Source organism: Ascaphus truei, chromosome 5, assembly GCF_040206685.1.
Source record: "Ascaphus truei isolate aAscTru1 chromosome 5, aAscTru1.hap1, whole genome shotgun sequence".
Lineage (NCBI taxonomy): Eukaryota > Metazoa > Chordata > Amphibia > Anura > Ascaphidae > Ascaphus > Ascaphus truei.
This window is the reverse complement of record NC_134487.1, coordinates 283,221,212-283,238,941: the sequence shown is the minus strand read 5'-3', so window position 1 is coordinate 283,238,941 and position 17,730 is coordinate 283,221,212. Positions and strand designations below refer to the sequence as shown.

The following is a 17,730-nucleotide window of genomic DNA, read 5'->3' as shown; positions in this document are numbered from 1 at the left end:
CAATTAAACACAGTATTTGCAAACGAATATAATTGTTGTTACACTCCCTAGAACTCTGACTCACTGGTAATGCTGAGAAGTCCAAATATTGAGTTTCACCTGCACACCTGGGGCCAAGTTCTGATAACCTCCCTTTCCTGCTCATTCATAGCAGAGTGTGGTGGAAATGCTCATTCTTTGTTACAGCTCATTCTTACTGCTCCGGGTGAGGAGGAAACCAACATCCGTTCGGCTTCCTTCAGCACTTCCAGTTCCTTGCTCCACTTGTGGATTTGTCACCTTCCTTTCGCAATCGGCCACATGTGACAGTCAATGTCGCAAACTGGCACTTTGTGGACTTGAATAGATAAGCAGGTGATGTAATGGATTAACAAACCCACCCAGCACCAAACGATCATTTACAGCGAGGAAAAAAAGCCAAGGAAACTCCAGTCACTGCCCCGGCAACGTTGACCTAGGTTTAGTAACGTGGTCAGCCATGATGTGCCTCTTAGACCCCCCCAAACACAGCCAGGCAGGGATTACAGGAGTATTCTGCACGGGAACCCAGTGTGCGCTGGGATTAACAAACCAAGGCCATGAGAGGGCGTGCGAAACGGACTAGTGATCTCAACAGGGTTACACCAAGGGCATGGCTACAGGAACCAGAATGTTTCTTTCCCAATTTAGATTAGTAAGACACACAGGAAATGAGCCATGCTCAAACGAGGTCCCCATGGGTCCAACACATTAGCAACTGATTTTGCTCTCCTGCCTGTGCAGTGATAGGTTTTTTTTTTTACATTATATAGATTCAGTGTTTTTCAACCAGGGTTCCTAGGAAACCTTGGTTTCCCCAGGCATCCCCTAAAGGGTTCCCTGCAATTTTCTGGTCATTTAAAAATTGTATCAAATACAGACGAATTTACAATGCATCTGATCACAGACGCGCGATCGGAGTGGGTTGGTTAGGGTTCCTCAGAATTACTTAACCAAAAGAAAGTTGGAAACCACAGAAATAGATGGTTGTTTAATGCAGCAGTTCATGCTGATCGCAAAATGTACTTCCTTTATTTATTTATTTATTTATTTATAAAATATTTTACCAGGAAGTAATACATTGAGAGTTACCTCTCGTTTTCAAGTATGTCCTGGGCACAATTTGATTGGTTTAGACACAGTCACATGTGGCGACTCTCTAAAAAATCAAATTTACCCGGATTTCAATTTTTTTTAGACGCACCGTCGCACTTACTATAAGTAGGAGAAGATCTCTTCTTACTTTCCCAATGTGGTTTTAATTTATTAACTCTGGTGCTTCGTTCACAAGAGTTTGAAGTGTTAAGTGTCAAGGAATTTAAAATAAAGCTCTCCCCAGAGCAGCGTTTTTTGAAAGAGCAGGACATGCTGAGGGGGAAAGATAGCACAACTCCTCTATAGGGCTACTAAGGCTGCGCTTATAGTGCCTTGTGACGGCGCTCCAAAATAAATTAACTACGTCACAAGCACTTATAGTAAGTGCGACGGTGCGTCTAAAAAAAATTGAAATCCGGGTAAATTTGATTTTTTAGAGAGTCGCCACATGTGACTGTGTCTAAACCAATCAAATTGTGCGGCCCGCCCCTTCTAGTGACGTCACTGGCATTGTCGCCAGCACTATAAGCGCGGCATAAGAGGGATTGTTGCATTAAAACAGTGGCCTAAATCTATTTATATCTCTTTAGTAAAAACAGGGAATTTGGGAATTAAGTAAAACCATCTGATCTGCCCTTTAATAAATCAAAAATTCTGCTGGGAAAACATCATGAGTCCTGTATTTATGTAAAAATTAACTGTTCTCTCAACATGACTGTTTACGTAACTCGTGTTTTGTTCCAAACATCTTAATTATCTCATTTATGGATCACAAGGTTAGAAAGTGTTTGTATCCCTAAGACTATAAACATATCTATGCATGCGAATCCTCCTTTCACACACACAAAGTGTCCTATATTGAAAGTGAGCTCCATGTGGTCTCTTAACACTACATAATGGGGTCTGGCACTCATCTCCCAACCATAGTGTATATTGAGAGCAGGGGTGGACTTGGGGTGCTCGCCCTCTGCCTCCTGTTCTCCGATTCCCCCGCACTCCTCAAAGAGCGGCTGTGACTTAGGCCGTGATTATAATTGTGGCGCGCCACCGCCAAAACAAATGCATATTTTCAATTGAGTGCGCCGAACGAGGCGTCCAAGCACGCCAATTTTGAGCAGGCATCTGAAATTGATTTTTCCGAGTGACGGCCGAGTCACGTGAGCCGTTCAGCCAAAGAGGGCAAACCGCTCACAAGACGTCGGGCCACGCCTCCGCCATGCCTCCCTGTCACCACCAGCCTGCAGTGCGGGGTGTGCGCATTGCGCGCGTGATGTCACGAGGGCGCGCAGAGCAGGACCTACTATAATCAAGGCCTTAACCGGTCAGTCTCTGTGGCTGGTTACAGTGCCTGATTCTGTTTTAATGTTGCTTTTTGTGAAGCAAAGTGATTAAAACAGAATACCAACCTTACCTTTCCCCCCGCCCCCACCCAATCCTTTTTTCATTTTATTTTGCCATTTATTTATTTTTAAAGGCCAATCACATGGCAACTTTTGCTGTATATGTATACTCCACCACGCAGCACACTATGCAGACTTCAGCGAAATAATTAAACTCTTATCCTCTGATGAACAGTTTCAAACCCAGTGAGCATGGAAAATGTAGAAAGGTGAAAATACACAATATTGTACAATAAGGGTGATATTTAATAAAAAACTAACATGTGGGGGGTAACTATAACTTTAAAGTATCATCCTCACACTTGTGTTAATAGTTGTTCAATCACTGTTTGCAGTGGAGTATATATTACAGTACTACAGTATATCCCTGGTTGGTGCTATATAAATATGAATTGTATTTCATGAGCACCAAGGCAATTATTCGACAATTAGCATAATAATTATATTTCATTATAAATTGCCACCAACTGTGTTTATGCCAAGATCCAGAAACAGACATGGAAGGAGTCTTCAGGCTGATGTGCAGGTGTAATCACTGCCTTCAATGATTTGCCACCTTTTGACTATAAACTACAGAGAGGAGACACTCAGCCATTGTATCTGATATTGCATCCTGTTATTTCTATCCCGTTTCTGGATGCTACAGAGTCATAGTGAGATGTGAAAAAGCGCTCCCAGATTTGTTAGCCAACGTATCACTGCACTTAGCAGCCGTGGAAGAGCATTTGGTGTTTTGCAAATATTACATAATTTGCATATGCTTACAAGTTTGGCAAAACCCCACAACCACAACACTTCTTTACCATCTCCAGAAAGTATGAGAATTTCAACAAAGACGTGCCCAGCGCCTTATTGGATCCAAAACACATGACAAGGTACAGGTTCACCCCTGCTGTTTAGTCTGCACACACTCACTCTGCTCATAACAGCTCCATGCAACACTGCCTACCTCTGGCATCATGAACCTGCTATGTCTTCTAACTTTTTTCTTTCTCCTGGCCTCATGGAGATGTTACTCCCTCTATCCACTACAAACTCCTCCATCCTGGCCCGCACCCAACATCACCATACACCCTGGACTACTCAAAAGCCTTGCACTATCTACTGAATGTTGGTGGAGAACTCTAAAAACCAGCACACCAACCACTGCTCACTCTAATGGAAAACACCACAAATTTACAACTTGTAAACAACTACCCAAATTTCTTCTCATACTATTACTCTCTCTAGCAGGTGATATTGAAACTAACCCAGGTCCTCCCATTTCAGCTCTGTCCCATGCCCCTGAGAATTCCACCTTTAAATTCCAAAAAGGGCTATCTGTCGCCCATATAAACATCCGGAGCCTGCTGCCCAAACTAGACGAACTAAGGGCATGGTGCCTTATGCATAAACCCAAAGCCATCGTTCTTACAGAAACATGGCTATCCTCTAAAACCCCTGATGCAAATATCGCCATTCAGGGATACTCCATTTTTAGGAGAGATAGGTCAAAGAGAGGAGGAGGGGTGTTATTTTATATTGCAGACACCTTACAATTTACACTGCTACATTGCCCACCAAGTCCACCCTCTTTTGAAACTCTAGTTGGCAAAATCTGCCTCCCCTTTTCTAAGCCCATCTTGCTTGCTGGCATCTACCGCCCCCCTAAAGCCCTTCTACAATCCTTGACTGATATCACCCAATTTCTTGCCTCCATTTCCTCTCTGAATGAGAAGAGTGAGCTGCTAGTTCTTGGGGATTTCAACTTCAATTGGCTTGACCCTAAAAACCACAAAATCCAGATACAACTCAAGTCACTTAACCTATCGCAACTCATTTCCCAACCCACACGAATAAACCTGAAGTCGCATAACCATTCCTTGCTAGACTGGATTCTCTCCTCAAACCCCAGCAGAATCCAATCCTCTGGCATCCTTCCTGACATTTTCAGTGACCATGCAATAGTGTACTGTGTAAGGAAAATTAAACCGCCCCATTCAAGCCCCAAAGTTCTCCTCACTAGAACATTTAAAAACTTTAACCCACAACAGTTTCTGGATGACCTTACCAACTGCCCATGGCACAGAATCGATTTAATTCCCGACCCTGACTCTGCGCTCGACTATTTCCAATCCGAGTTCTTAAAACTCTGCGATACCCATGCTCCACTACGCAAAATAAGGGTACGGGGGGCCCACCTTCCATGGGTTACACCTGACCTTATAGCACTCTACCAGTTCAGGGATGCCTTGTGGAAAAGCTACAAAGTAACTGGCACTACCAAGGATCTCAATCACTACAGATGCCTGCGGAACGTGTGCACAAGGCAAACAAGGCATGCAAAAGCACAATATTACTCTGACAATCTCCTCCAGAATACATCAAACCCAGCTAATTTCTGGAAGGTTATCAACAATATATTCCAGCCTCCTAACCATCAACAACCAAGTAATATCACTAAGGGGGATATTACTCTGACAAACCCCACTGACATTGCAAATGCATTCAATGATTACTTTGTGGGGTGTGCCACTAACTTATTAGCGAAACGCAGCACAAACCCCAAACCTGAATCTCATCCTGGGAGTACCCCTATAGTCCCACCCCCTCCCAACACTGCCCACAATTTTCAATTTAGCCCAGTATCTGAAGAGCAGATTACACAAGCGCTCCTCAAACTAAAACTAAGCAGCCAATGTGGACCCGACTTACTACAATCTAGGTTCCTACGACTTGGTGCCCCAGCCATTGCCAAACCAATTGCGTCCATAGTCAACTCTATCCTGTCTGCAGGCCATATCCCTAAGACCTGGAAAACTGCCAGAGTTGTCCCAATCTTCAAAAGTGGGGACAAAAACACTGTCTCAAACTACAGGCCAATCTCACTTCTCCCAATTCTATCCAAAGTTATGGAAAAATGTGTCCACTCCCAATTAAGCGAGTTCTACACCAAGACAAATTTCCCTAGCCAATTCCAGTCTGGGTTTCGTCCAAACACTCCACCGTAACTACCCTGCTAAAAGTTTGCAATGAAATCCAGTGTGGAATGGAACGGGGACAACTCACTGGTGCAGTATTCCTAGATTTTGCAAAGGCTTTTGACACAGTTGATCATGCTATCCTGCTTAACAAACTCCAGAGCTCTGGAATAGGGAAACATGCTTTAAACTGGTTTCAGTCCTACCTATCAGGAAGATCCCAACATGTGTCCATCTCAGGCTCTAACTCCAACCCCCTGGATATCACCTGTGGTGTCCCGCAAGGCTCTGTTCTGGGGCCCCTACTCTTCTCAGTGTTCATTAATGATCTTCCCACAGCTTGTAAGGAAGCCTCAATACACATGTATGCAGATGACACAATCCTGTATGCACACAGCCATAGCCTCTCTGACCTTCAACACATACTTCAGTCTGACTTTTTGAGACTCGAAAACTGGATTTCCCAAAACAAACTGTTTTTAAACACTGACAAGACTGTAACAATGGTATTTGGGACCAAGACTAAATTTGTAAAGCTTCCAGTGACTGAGCTCCTGATTAGAACCAACGCTAAAACCACCCTAACACCTGTCACTAGTTTTAAATACCTGGGCATATGGTTTGACTCCCACTTAACATTCGGGATGCACATTGATACCCTGACAACCAAGACCTATGCCAAACTAGGGGTACTTTACAGGAACAAATCCTCCCTAAGTCTCCTGGTCAGAAAGCGTATTGCACAGCAGATGCTAATGCCAATTATTGACTATGGAGACATAGTATATGGCTCGGCTCCTCAAACCCACCTTAGCAAACTTGACACCCTCTACAATTCAATTTGTCGTTTTGTTCTCCAATGCAACTAAAACACACATCACTGCGAAATGCTCAAAGAACTAGATTGGTCATCACTAGAGTCTAGGCGCAAAGTTCACCTTTCCTGTCTCACCCTCAAATACTTTCTGGGCAAGCTACCCAGCTACCTGAACAAGCTCCTCACCCCTACCACATGCAGTACCTATCACCTGAGATCAGACTCCAAAAGACTATTCATGGTCCCAAGACTCAACAAAGTATCCGGACGTTCCTCCTTCTCCTTCCGTGCACCCCAAAACTGGAACAACCTACCAGAGACTCTCATATCCACCACCAGCTTAAGTTCTTTCAAATCTAAGGCTGTCTCACACTTTAATCTGGTCTGTAACTGTTTCATACGCTCATAATATATATTTTCTTTAACTGTGCATGCAATGTCTTGTATATAAATGTATACCTTGTTCATTTATGTAACTGTATTTGTAACCATGTATTATTTGTTTTACTCTGTGCCCAGGACATACTTGAAAACGAGAGGTAACTCTCAATGTATTACTTCCTGGTAAAATATTTTATAAATAAATAAATAAATGTAGGGCTTTGCCATTGTGAATATTGCCCTTTTTACACGTGTTTCATGCAGTGCCCAATATTTGTCAACTTCAGAGAATGTTTCAAACAGCTAATAATCATGGACTATATTGCACTGCAGCACATGCTGACTGCGACAACACGAGCTGTCTATGCCTCTCATAGCCAAAGTATCCTTTACTGTGTTCACTAATCTCTTCCTACCATCAAATGCCAACTAACCCCTTGAGTGCAGCTTGATGTAGTACTTCTGAACAAGTAACAACGTTTTGAAGACACCACTTGGGGGGGGGGGGGGGGGGGAGGGTAGCATTTCAATAGTCAAGAAGTAACAGCACTAATCAACCCTACAAACAACTATTATTTTAGGGCATCCTCCCCCATGTCACATTTTTACAGAAGACAGGGAGTACAAAGTAAGTACCTTCTTGAGAAATAGTGCAAATGTAAATTCTGGCATTCCCAGTTCTAAAACTTGTATTGATTTGCATTTCAGAGCAGACATGTTATTATTTATTTATTAATAAAATGTTACCAGGAAAAAACATGTAGCAACTGATTCCAATTAAACGTGCTGTGCAGATACTCATAAAAGCTTATTTCTATTTTTACAGTCGGTTTCCTTAACACTTTAGTTGATAGGATATTTGGAGGCAACAATACATGTATGCATCTAGTTTACCAGCTATCCCATGTATTTTCTATGTTCCCAAAATGTTAAACTGGAAATGCGGTCTGTACTACATAAGGAATGATTTTAAAAGATGAAATTTAACAACACCTGGAAATAATTCAGCCAATAATGATCGAAACTCCTGAGTGATCAGGCCCCCAGAAGACTGAGAGAAACTTTCTCCAAGTATCAAGTGAACTAGAAGATAATGTGACTGATTATGCCGGAGAGCTCAGTCACATGAAGTCCCTGCTCAGTTAGATCCACAACACAAGGACGATCGCTAGCATGCTTGTCAGATAAACCCCCTTTAATATCTAGAACTCCCACTACCATCACACAGATGTCCTCCCATCACTGATCCCTATGCCCAGTGTTTCCAGCCTTATATGAACACCTTTCAAGCTTTAATTAGAATAGTACTGAATAGTGGATAAGAAAATAAATAAATAAAGTAGAAAATAAATAAAAAAAGGAATCCAATTCATTTCACCATTATTACTCATTTATCTGTGGAACCGCCAGCGGCATCCAGCGAATCCCACAGGAATGCAGCAACCCAACTGATAAGAAAACAGCAAGCCCCCTGGGCAGACAGTGACACTTTCTCTAGAAGTGACCCACCCTATAACATTGTGCCCTCACATGTCTCACCATGGGACATATTGCAAAAGGAGAATTACCACTGCCCCCCATATAATACAAAATCATTCATATTTACCGGTGCACTTGTGTTGAAAGAAGTCCTGCTGGAAATCCAAAACATACACTAATATAAGACTGCGGATGTTTCTATATGCTATTTAATGAGCCAACGTTTTTGGCTCACTAAATAGCATTTAGAAACCTCTGCTGTGCCTTGGGTTATTCTTATATTAGTCCACCATGGGACATCCCTTTCGGACCTCACCCCTCCTTTACCATGTCACCACCTCTACATGTTGCCCCCCATCTCTCGCTCTATCCCTGGCTCCTCACCTGCAGCTCGCACCAAGCCACCTCCACCGTGGTCTCGGTGTCCAGCCCTTTATACACCGTCTTGAAGGATCCTCTCCCGATCTCTATGTCGAACTTGAGGAACCGTCCGTCAGGGGAGAAGCCAACTGCCTTTGTCTCCAGCTCTTCGTTATCATCCGCCGGCTTGTCCTGGCTGCTACGGCTGCTCTCCTCTGGCGGTTCCGCCGGCTTCCCGGGCTTGCCCTCCACGGGCTCGGCTTGCTGCTGCTCCAGTGGGGCCGGCTCTGCCTCCTGGATAGTGGGTGCCTCCTGTTGGCCTGCTCCTTGATCCAAGGTATCGGGCCCCGTAGGCTCCGGTTGGGTCAGACCGGGGATGTCTCCGGACATGTGCAGCCGCAGGCCAGTCTCGGACTCGGGTGGGGAGCCAACGATGGCCTGGTTGGAGGGCAGCTCCAGGGCCGTGGCGTTGGAGTCGCAAATAACGCTGCGGCGGAAGAAGCGGTGCTCGGCCTTGTCCTTGTCCATGGTGTGCCGGCGGCGGCGGATCTCCTCGGGCCGGCCTCCTTCCTCCTCCCCGGGGACGGCCAAGCGGTCCCCGACACATGTGTCCGAGCTGGAGCCATTGGAGGGCCGCGGAGGGGCCAGGAAGTGCGAAGGTCCAGGGGCAGAGGACATGGTGAGGAGGAAGGGGGTGGGGGGAGAGAGGTCTCAGCTGGGCCGGGGGTCGGGGCCCTGCGGGGGCAGCGGGATAAGAGCCGGGTCACCGGACATGCTGCAGCGGTGAGCCGGGCAGGATCGACATGAGCCTGGTAGGAAAGGAAAACACCAGGAAATCGGACCGGGGAGAGGAGGAGGAAGGTATACGAGAGAGGTGGGGTAGTTATGAGGAGACTAGGGGGGTAGTTATGAGGAGACAGAGGGGGGGGGGTAGTTATGAGACCGGGGGTTTGTTATGAGACCGGGGGGTAGTTATGAGCAGACCGGTGTGGGGGTAGTTATGAGCAGACCGGTGTGGGGGTAGTTATGAGGAGACCGGTGTGGGGATAGTTATAAGGAGACCGGGGTGGGGGTAGTTATGAGACCGGGGTGGGGGTAGTTATGAGGAGACCTGGTGGGAGGGGCTGGGGGGGTAGTTATGAGGAGACGGGGGGGGGTAGTTGAGACGGGGGGGGGTAGTTATGAGGAGACGGGGGTGTAGTTATAAGGAGACCAGGGGGGGGGGGATAGTTATTAAGAGGGGGGGTAGTTATGAGGAGACTGTGTGTGTTGGGGGGGGGGGGTAGTTATGATGAGACCGGGGGGAAGATAGTAATGAGGAGACTGTGTGTTTGGGGGGAGGTCGTTATGAGGAGACGGGGGTGGGGGTGGGGGGAGATGTCAGGTCCGGGATCTCTTGACAGTCTTCAGGTCCGGAAGGGGGAGATGTGTCCGCCCTGGCGGCAGCGGCCTGTGTGCGTGTGATCCCGGGGGAGCAGCCGGTACGAGCTCCGTGTCAGGCTATAAGGCCGCTTCCCTCACACTCTCCGTCAAATGGCGCTCAGCGGCGCGGACCCTGACACACACACCGAGCGCCGTGACACGCCCCCCTCCGGGAAACCACCACACAGCGAGCCGCAGCGCTGTGCTCCCGCCCTACCCCCTGGCACTGACCGCTCTGCGCCTGCGCGACACCACTCCCTGCCCTCCGGGCCGCGCGGAATGCCGGGATATGTAGTTCTGGCCGGGGAATGTGCTTGAGTCTCGCGCGAGTCCGCAGGATTCGGAGTGTCATTAAAGCCACCTTGGAAGTTGTAGTCTACTGAGTGCTCCATTCACCTTTCTGCATGTGAGTGAGTGAGTGAGTGAGTATGTGAGTATGTATAGGCCCCTATTCACATTCATTGTGAAGAAATGCACGGTAACTATTAAATGAATCGAGGTTACAATAGAATATATAGTACCAAGTTGTTATGATATATTTACACAGGAGTATGAGGGGCAGAAAGAGACAGGGAGATGTGTCAACCTAAAGAACGTGCAAATACAGTATTATTTTTACGCACTGCTCTATTCTGTTTATGTTTGCGTCAAGTTTAAGGCTGGGGCCATGGTGCCCCACACCATGCGGACGCGTCCCGAGCGATCAGACTGCCTTTAAGGCAGTAATCGCGTCCGTGCGGCGTGCTGGAGGGGGCTCGCGTTGCGCAAGAAATTAGTTGACACTGATTTCTTGGAGCGACAGGCCGCCTAAGGCTGCGGTCCCAGTACAGCCTGTGCGCACGGCGCGGCGTGCACTGTGCGTGTAAGCACTGCCCCTCAATGGGGCTGGACCCACTACGCACCGTCACGCAGAAGGTGCAGTCGCGCCGTGCGGCAGGATTTTTCACAACTCAATAAAATTGAGTTTACTCCAAGCGACGGAGGCGTGGTCACGCCCCCACCGGCGGTTCACCCAATGAGGGCGAACCAGCCGCGTGACGTAATGGCCACGCCCCCGCAAATCCCCAACCACGCCCCCTCCCGTCGCAAGATTCTCCTCTCCTCACAGACCGCAGATCGCGGTTAGCGCTGTGACACGCGCCGCCCCCCCCCCCCCCCCCCCGCCAGGCGCGCGTGTCACAGACATTACTGGGACCGCAGCCTAATGAGGACGGACCAGCTCCGTGACGCCCCCGGGAATGCCCTCCACGGCCCATCCACCATGGCCAGGGAAAGCACCCGCTTCACGCGGGTCACATCCCAGCCTCCGCACGCTTCAGCGCGGGCAAAGGCACCATGGCCCCAGTCTAAGAAAGAGTTTTCTACGTGTGAGACTGACAGACTTTTTTTTTTGTAAATTCTTTGTTTAACATATTTTTAACCATCTTAAATTACATGTATGAAAATGACACAAAAATACATATTATCACTATCATAGATATTAACATACTGAAAAAAAAAACACCTAAATATTGAGCTGAAAGATTAACAAACGTGCAGTAAAATTTGATCGATTTAAAAAAAAAAAATGCAAATAAAAGATATATCAATGGAGTAACAGAATTTGATGCGTCACATCATAATCTGCGTGTCATGTAACTCCTAGTTACACTCCCTAAATTGCAAGCTGGTGCACACAGAGCAAATAATAGAAAAGGAGTCTACGTACGAACTCAAGATTGAATTTAAAGGTTTATAAATGTATCTATATAAAACAGTGCAGATCAGGGGATAACAAATGGCAAAAAATAGACAAAGAAACCCTGGCTTGCACTATGGATTAACCTTAATTTATTCGCAATATCAAAAAATATATATATATCACAGGGTGGCAAAAATTCACAAATCAGATATCGCAATCACTGGTATTGTGTCACTAACTCATACAGTATACAGCCCCATTCTTCGTAGTCCTTATTCAAAGTATTACTACAACAATGAGCTCTGATGACTGATTAACGTGTCTGTGGAATAAAGTGCAGAGAAAGAATGCATTGGTAAATAGAAGGTTTGCAATGGCAGTAAGAGCTTATGTGTTTCTCTTCATTTGAATAAATAATATGAGGTTTATGTAAGGATATGGCGAATTACAACATTGTTTACCCCGTTATGAGTCTCTTTAAAAGGAAACTTTGTTCCCTTTTAGGTTTGCAATCCTGCTATATACCAATGTGTCCTCTGCACTTTATTGCACTGACAATCTAAGGCTAAGATTATAGTGGACGTGCGCCTCTCGTCCAAGCGATGACTGCACTGAGGCTGGAGGCGGTGGGGAGGTGCGGTGGACGCGTCACCAGGCTGGTTTGCCCTCATTGGCTGAACCGTTCACCTGACGCGGCCGTCGCGCGAATAAACAAAATGATTTGTCTTTTGAAAAATCTGCTGATTGGTCGTTATACATCGCGCCCGCGCTCACTATGGCCGGCCCGTATCAGCTGCTGCACTTTGTTCGCACAGCGCGTGAGATCGCACACGCCGTCGCGCTCACTATAATCGCAGCCTAAGAGCTAATTGTTGTATTAATACCGTGAACAGGGAACTCACATGAATGCGGCTATGTATGAGTAATAGTGACACAATTCCAATGATTTTTTTTTTTATATGTGATTTGTGAATTTTTGCCATCCTGTGATATAGATATATATTTTTTAATAACCATTGTGAATAAATTAAGAGGGAAAAAATTAAAAGAGAGAGCGCACAACCATTCAATGTGTAGTATGAATAAAAAAGTGTATTCACATATGCAAGGTGTAAGTGTGGCACATACACCAAGGTAAAAATAAAAGTGCATATAGTGCAAAGATTCAGCCTGGGTGCTGTGTGTTGATGGCAATTCCACAGCTCAGCAGCAGTCGCTCGGGGCTATAGATTTGTGCAGTCTTCGTTCTCCTCAGTCTCATCGGACGAGGAAACCAGCGAGGCACTTCAGAAGTCCAGTAGATACCGAAAATGACAGATCCTCTCGATAGATGTAACAACCACCTTGATGATGTCAGTCAACGAGTTCTCACACTCGGGTAAACTGGGGAGAACATATGTCCTCATCAGAGTGCCCAGAATGCACTGTGGAGAGTGGGCTCTCTAAATAATTAGGTACCATAGGACATCAACAATTGTGTGTGCAGTCGAAATGCCACTAAACGTAAGAGGCAGAAAAAATCCTACGCAGTTCGAGGTGAAGGCTCCTCACATCATCAAAATGATTCCCTGATAAAGTGGCTGGAGGCTTTGCCACGAAACGCATGGGATTTTTTCTGCCTCATACGTTTAGTGGCGTTTGGACTGCACACACAGTTGTTGATGTCCTATGGCAGAGGTGCGCAAAAGTGGGGGCGCAAGATTTTTATGGGGTATCATGGCGGTTACAGAGGCCCCACGCTCTTCCCCAAAGCATTTCAAGTAAATGCCGGGTGATCGCGTGAGGCCTCTGCGACTTCCCTTGCCTTGTCTTCGGCAACGCGGCGTCATTTTGCGCCATAGACAAGGTAAGGACAGGGGCACAGACTGAAAAGTTTGCACACCCCTGTCCTATGGTTCCTAATTATTTAGAGAGCCCACTATTCAGAGTGCATTCTGGGCACTCTGATGAGGACATATGTACTCTCCAGTTTAGCCGAGTGGGAGAACTCTTTGACTGACGTCTTCAAGGTGATTGTGCGCTCTGTTTTCATTTTAGTTTTTTTTTCTTTAGATTCCCATTGTGGAGCCAACCTCTGTGAGAAGCTGCAGACCAGGAAGGAACATTTTCTGAACATTGTTTTAGCACGTACAGTACAGTGCTAGTACTTCTAGGGTTAATATACAACCTCAGGGGCAGATTAATGTTGAAGGTAACTCCATTACTCATCCATTGTCTCTAAGCACATTATACTAGAACTTAAGACCAGGTTTTTCATAGTTTAGTTTACAACTATTGATTTACCTAATGCTTTGGAATGTACATACAAATTCAGGTACAGTACTTATATTTAATAAAGAAAATGATGTGTACAACAACACTAAGATTAAAATATTGAAACACTTAGAAACTATGTATTTATGAAGTGTCAGCATTTTCATTTGTAATGTAACCTTTAAATTGTAATTTGTGTTCCACTTGCTTTCAAAAAGTTTACAAGCTTTAATGGACCACATCCCATACGGATTTCTTTCAATGACAGTTAATACACCAAGCATCTGGCTTAGATAAACAAATATAGTGCTCCCTGGCTGCAAATGGTTAAGGAGCGCTTCTGAAGTCGTCATATCAGCGTGTGAAGCCTCCGGGCAGTCAGACACATTGCTCGCGTCTCCGGTGGTTCCCGCGGCCAACAGAGTCCTTGCAAGTGGTATTTTATTTATTTATAAAAATGTTTTACCAGGAAGTAATACATTGAGAGTTACCTCTCGTTTTCAAGTATGTCCTGGGCACAGAGTTATAAAAATGCAATGTTACATTAAAAGTATAGCTCCCACGGAGCAGACAGGTCTGATATATACTAGACTAGTGATTTCAGGGACCTCTCTTCCCATGATTTTATCAGGGTTTATACTAGAGCTGTTCTCCATGTATACGTTCCTACAATCAGTAATATAGGACTACTACTCTCAGGCTAGTGTACTTTGGTATGCCTATCCCAGTTACCTTCTAGTAGTGAATACTGCTACCCAGGCTACCATTAGCTTGTCAAGGTATACTTGTTAATGTATGTATGTACTGTATGTCTTTATTTATATAGCGCCATTAATGTACTGTACATAGCGCTTCACAGTAGTAATACAGGTGTCAATCATATAAAGAACAAATAATACAAATAACAGAACATGGGAATAAGTGCTTCAGACATAAAAATTAACATTTAGGAAGAGGAGTCCCTGCTCCGAAGAGCTTACAATCTAATTGATAATTGTTCATTTTTATATATTTGTCAATTATGTCTGCTACCATAGGGCTGCTATTAGTTTAACCCTATTAGTACTGGTGTGCCACACATCAACACCTCACTAACTGCTCCTGGCCTAATGACACTTTAAAACTTTTATATATTTGATCATTTGTGTCAGTAATCCCCTGTGTAATGAGCTCCACAAACACGCACACACTGCCTCCTGGTAGGTTCCTCTCCAGTGTGCTCTGAACATGTGGTGACTTTAATGGACATGAGAGCAGCCAATCAGTGTTGGATTTAAAAAAAAATGCTGCCCTAAGGCACCTACCTGGTGCCGCCCTCTTCCAGCACCGCTCCGTCCTGTTGCCCTAGCAATACGTCACCGTGTGATGTTACGTTGCAAGCCGCGCATGCGCGATTGGCAAGCACCGATCGCGCGTACGTGCGGATAGCAAAGGGCCAATCGTACATGCACACGAGCGGTTGGCAAGCGCTACTCGCACATGCGCAGATGGCAAGCACCAATCGCGCATGCCGCCCCCAAATTTTGCCGCCCTAGGCCCGGGCCTAATGAGAAATCCGCCACTGCAGCCGACGAGAACGGCTGCTAGAGGAGGGACTATGCGGGAGAGGAGCCTTTAAAAAGGAGGGCGGACATGTTGTCAGATCTGCGTGTACCTGAGTGCTATCAGGTCCGGTCGAGGTTTGCAGAGAGTGCACAAGGAGCTGAGAGTTACAGCGCCAGACGTGGACGAGAGTTCAAGCGTCGTCGGAGGGGACCCTCACGGCTATAGAGCACAGTGGTACCGAAGCACAGGCCTGCAACAGTTAGTACTCCAACGAGCTCCAACAGTATCCTGGCACCATCATAAGCCAACATACCTAGGACTGGGTGGCTAATCCCCTACTGATTCACATCCGCGCAGCGTTATTGGGGATTGTGTTATATTTGTGTACTGTGTGTAGTGATCCTAGACTGAGTATCACAAGGTACCGGGGTTATTAGTGGATAAGTAAACTAGCTGTATCACCCATACCGTGTCTGTATTTTTCCTGACATGTGGCCCAGTAAGTTACTAATAGGGACTCAGGCCCCCGCCTCTGCAATAGCCATAAGTCTGAGAGCTAAAAGAAGATGGGCTACATGGCTATTTGTGAATATATGTTTACTACTACTATTCATAGACTTTTCAATCTTGACATTTATTTTATATTAAAGCTGCAGACCAAACAATAACCTACATGTGTTTTTTTAATCAATCAGGTCTGACCTATGAGAACATACTTGTAGCATTTAAAAAAAACAACTCTGAATTACATTTTTAATGTATTATAATGTAACAACAATTTTTGTTTCTATAGCAACCATTTACAAAGTCACATCCCCTTCCTATTCTGAAACAAGCTCTGACATACCCCCTTTTAAGCCATGCCCACTCTCTAGCAGTGCACCAATTGTATCTAGTGACTGCTTGGTCACATTATCTTCCCCACAGAGCTTTGCCTCTTTAGTGCATTTCTTTTGTACTGCCATTTAGTGAACCCCTTTGACAGCTGCTTTAATACCCCAATAAAAGTTTCTTTTTAATCATTACCATTATATCATCATTTATTTAGTTAATGAGTGCAACACACAGTACTTTTCTTTCTTGCTACTCCTATACGTTTATTCCTGTTTTGCACCTTTTAACTATATGACCATGCGTCTCCTTATTTTTGCTAGCTGAGCAAGCAGTGTTTCTCCGCTAGCATTTATTGTTTTAGCACATACCGACCGATTGTCTGGACCCTTAACACATCAAGGTTTTCTATATTTTTTACTGTTATTACGTCACTCCCGTTCACATCTGTGATCACTCGCTCTTTTGTCATTATTAGAATAGTTTACATAATTAATGTTGACTTAACAGTGTTTTCGTGGCATTGAGCCTAATCTATACACTTTATTTATCAGTATTTAAGTCACTGTTTAATCCACTCACACATTCTGTTTAACAGAGCAGGAACAGAGAGAAAAAAGTAGAGCACTGCTAATAAAATAAGAAAAAAGGGCCACGGCGGGAAACGCGTCAGAGTTTTTAAACGTTAGTGTGTTTGTCCCCTTTTTTGGCTTATATGCCTAATAAATAATCATTTTGCTACTGGCCCTTTTTTCTTATTTTATTAGCAGTGCTCTACTTTTTTCTCTCTGTTCCTGATTTTTTCCCTTAGTATCGAAGCACGCCGGTATCTGCATCACGGAGCAGCTGTTTACATCTAGAGGATTTCCTCTCCTAGCTGCGGAGCTCCGGGGTTCCTGCCAGTGTGTAGCCGATAACCATTCCCCTCACCTGTTCCGGGAAACAACACCGCGGACGGACATCCTACGGAGGAGTGAATTGTCCTGCCCTGTCTTCACTGCCAGCAGCCATCACTGACCCCACCGACAGCCACGACCCGGCACCTCGGAGAACATCGATCTGGTACTCGGGGGAGATGGCGGGAGACTCTGCGTACAGATCTCCATTCCCATCAGCCAGTCCCCATTCACCGGGCTACCATATCCACGGCTGAGGAGGTTTACTTACCCCATTTAACAGCATTCGGTGGGGACGAGTGTTTTCCATCGGCGTGGCGAGACTTCTCCTACGGCAGCATACAGGTGAGGTGGGGGTATTCAGGCACACACACCATCGGCTTACCCACTGGACTCCACAATCTACGCATCATTTATTTGCATTGTACAACGTTTTATGGACATATGTTTTTCATTGTTTATGGACTTCCTTGTATAGTGAGAGCATCACCGGGGGGTTGTTACCCCTATTTTCTACCTATGGACTGTTTAACAGAGCAGCCACTCTTTCTTATTTTGACCCATGGTGAATAAATTAAGGTTAATCTAGAGT

The 17,730-nt window shown here is 45.4% G+C and overlaps 1 protein-coding gene across 7 annotated transcripts in view; it reads right to left on the bottom strand.

The window, feature by feature from the left end:
- Window positions 1-10,154, bottom strand: part of WNK1 (WNK lysine deficient protein kinase 1) — a 139,882-nt gene extending 129,728 nt beyond the window's left edge. For 4 of the 7 annotated variants that reach the window (XM_075602350.1, XM_075602353.1, XM_075602352.1 and 1 more), the window contains exon 1: window positions 8,535-10,153. In XM_075602350.1, coding sequence (XP_075458465.1) covers window positions 8,535-9,188 — 654 coding nt within the window. In that variant the 5' untranslated portion in view covers window positions 9,189-10,153. Of the gene's footprint in view, window positions 1-8,534 lie in introns of all 7 variants that reach the window. The other 3 variants (XM_075602349.1, XM_075602351.1, XM_075602356.1) reach the window with 2 other exon arrangements.
- Between the last annotated feature and the right edge of the window lie 7,576 nt (window positions 10,155-17,730).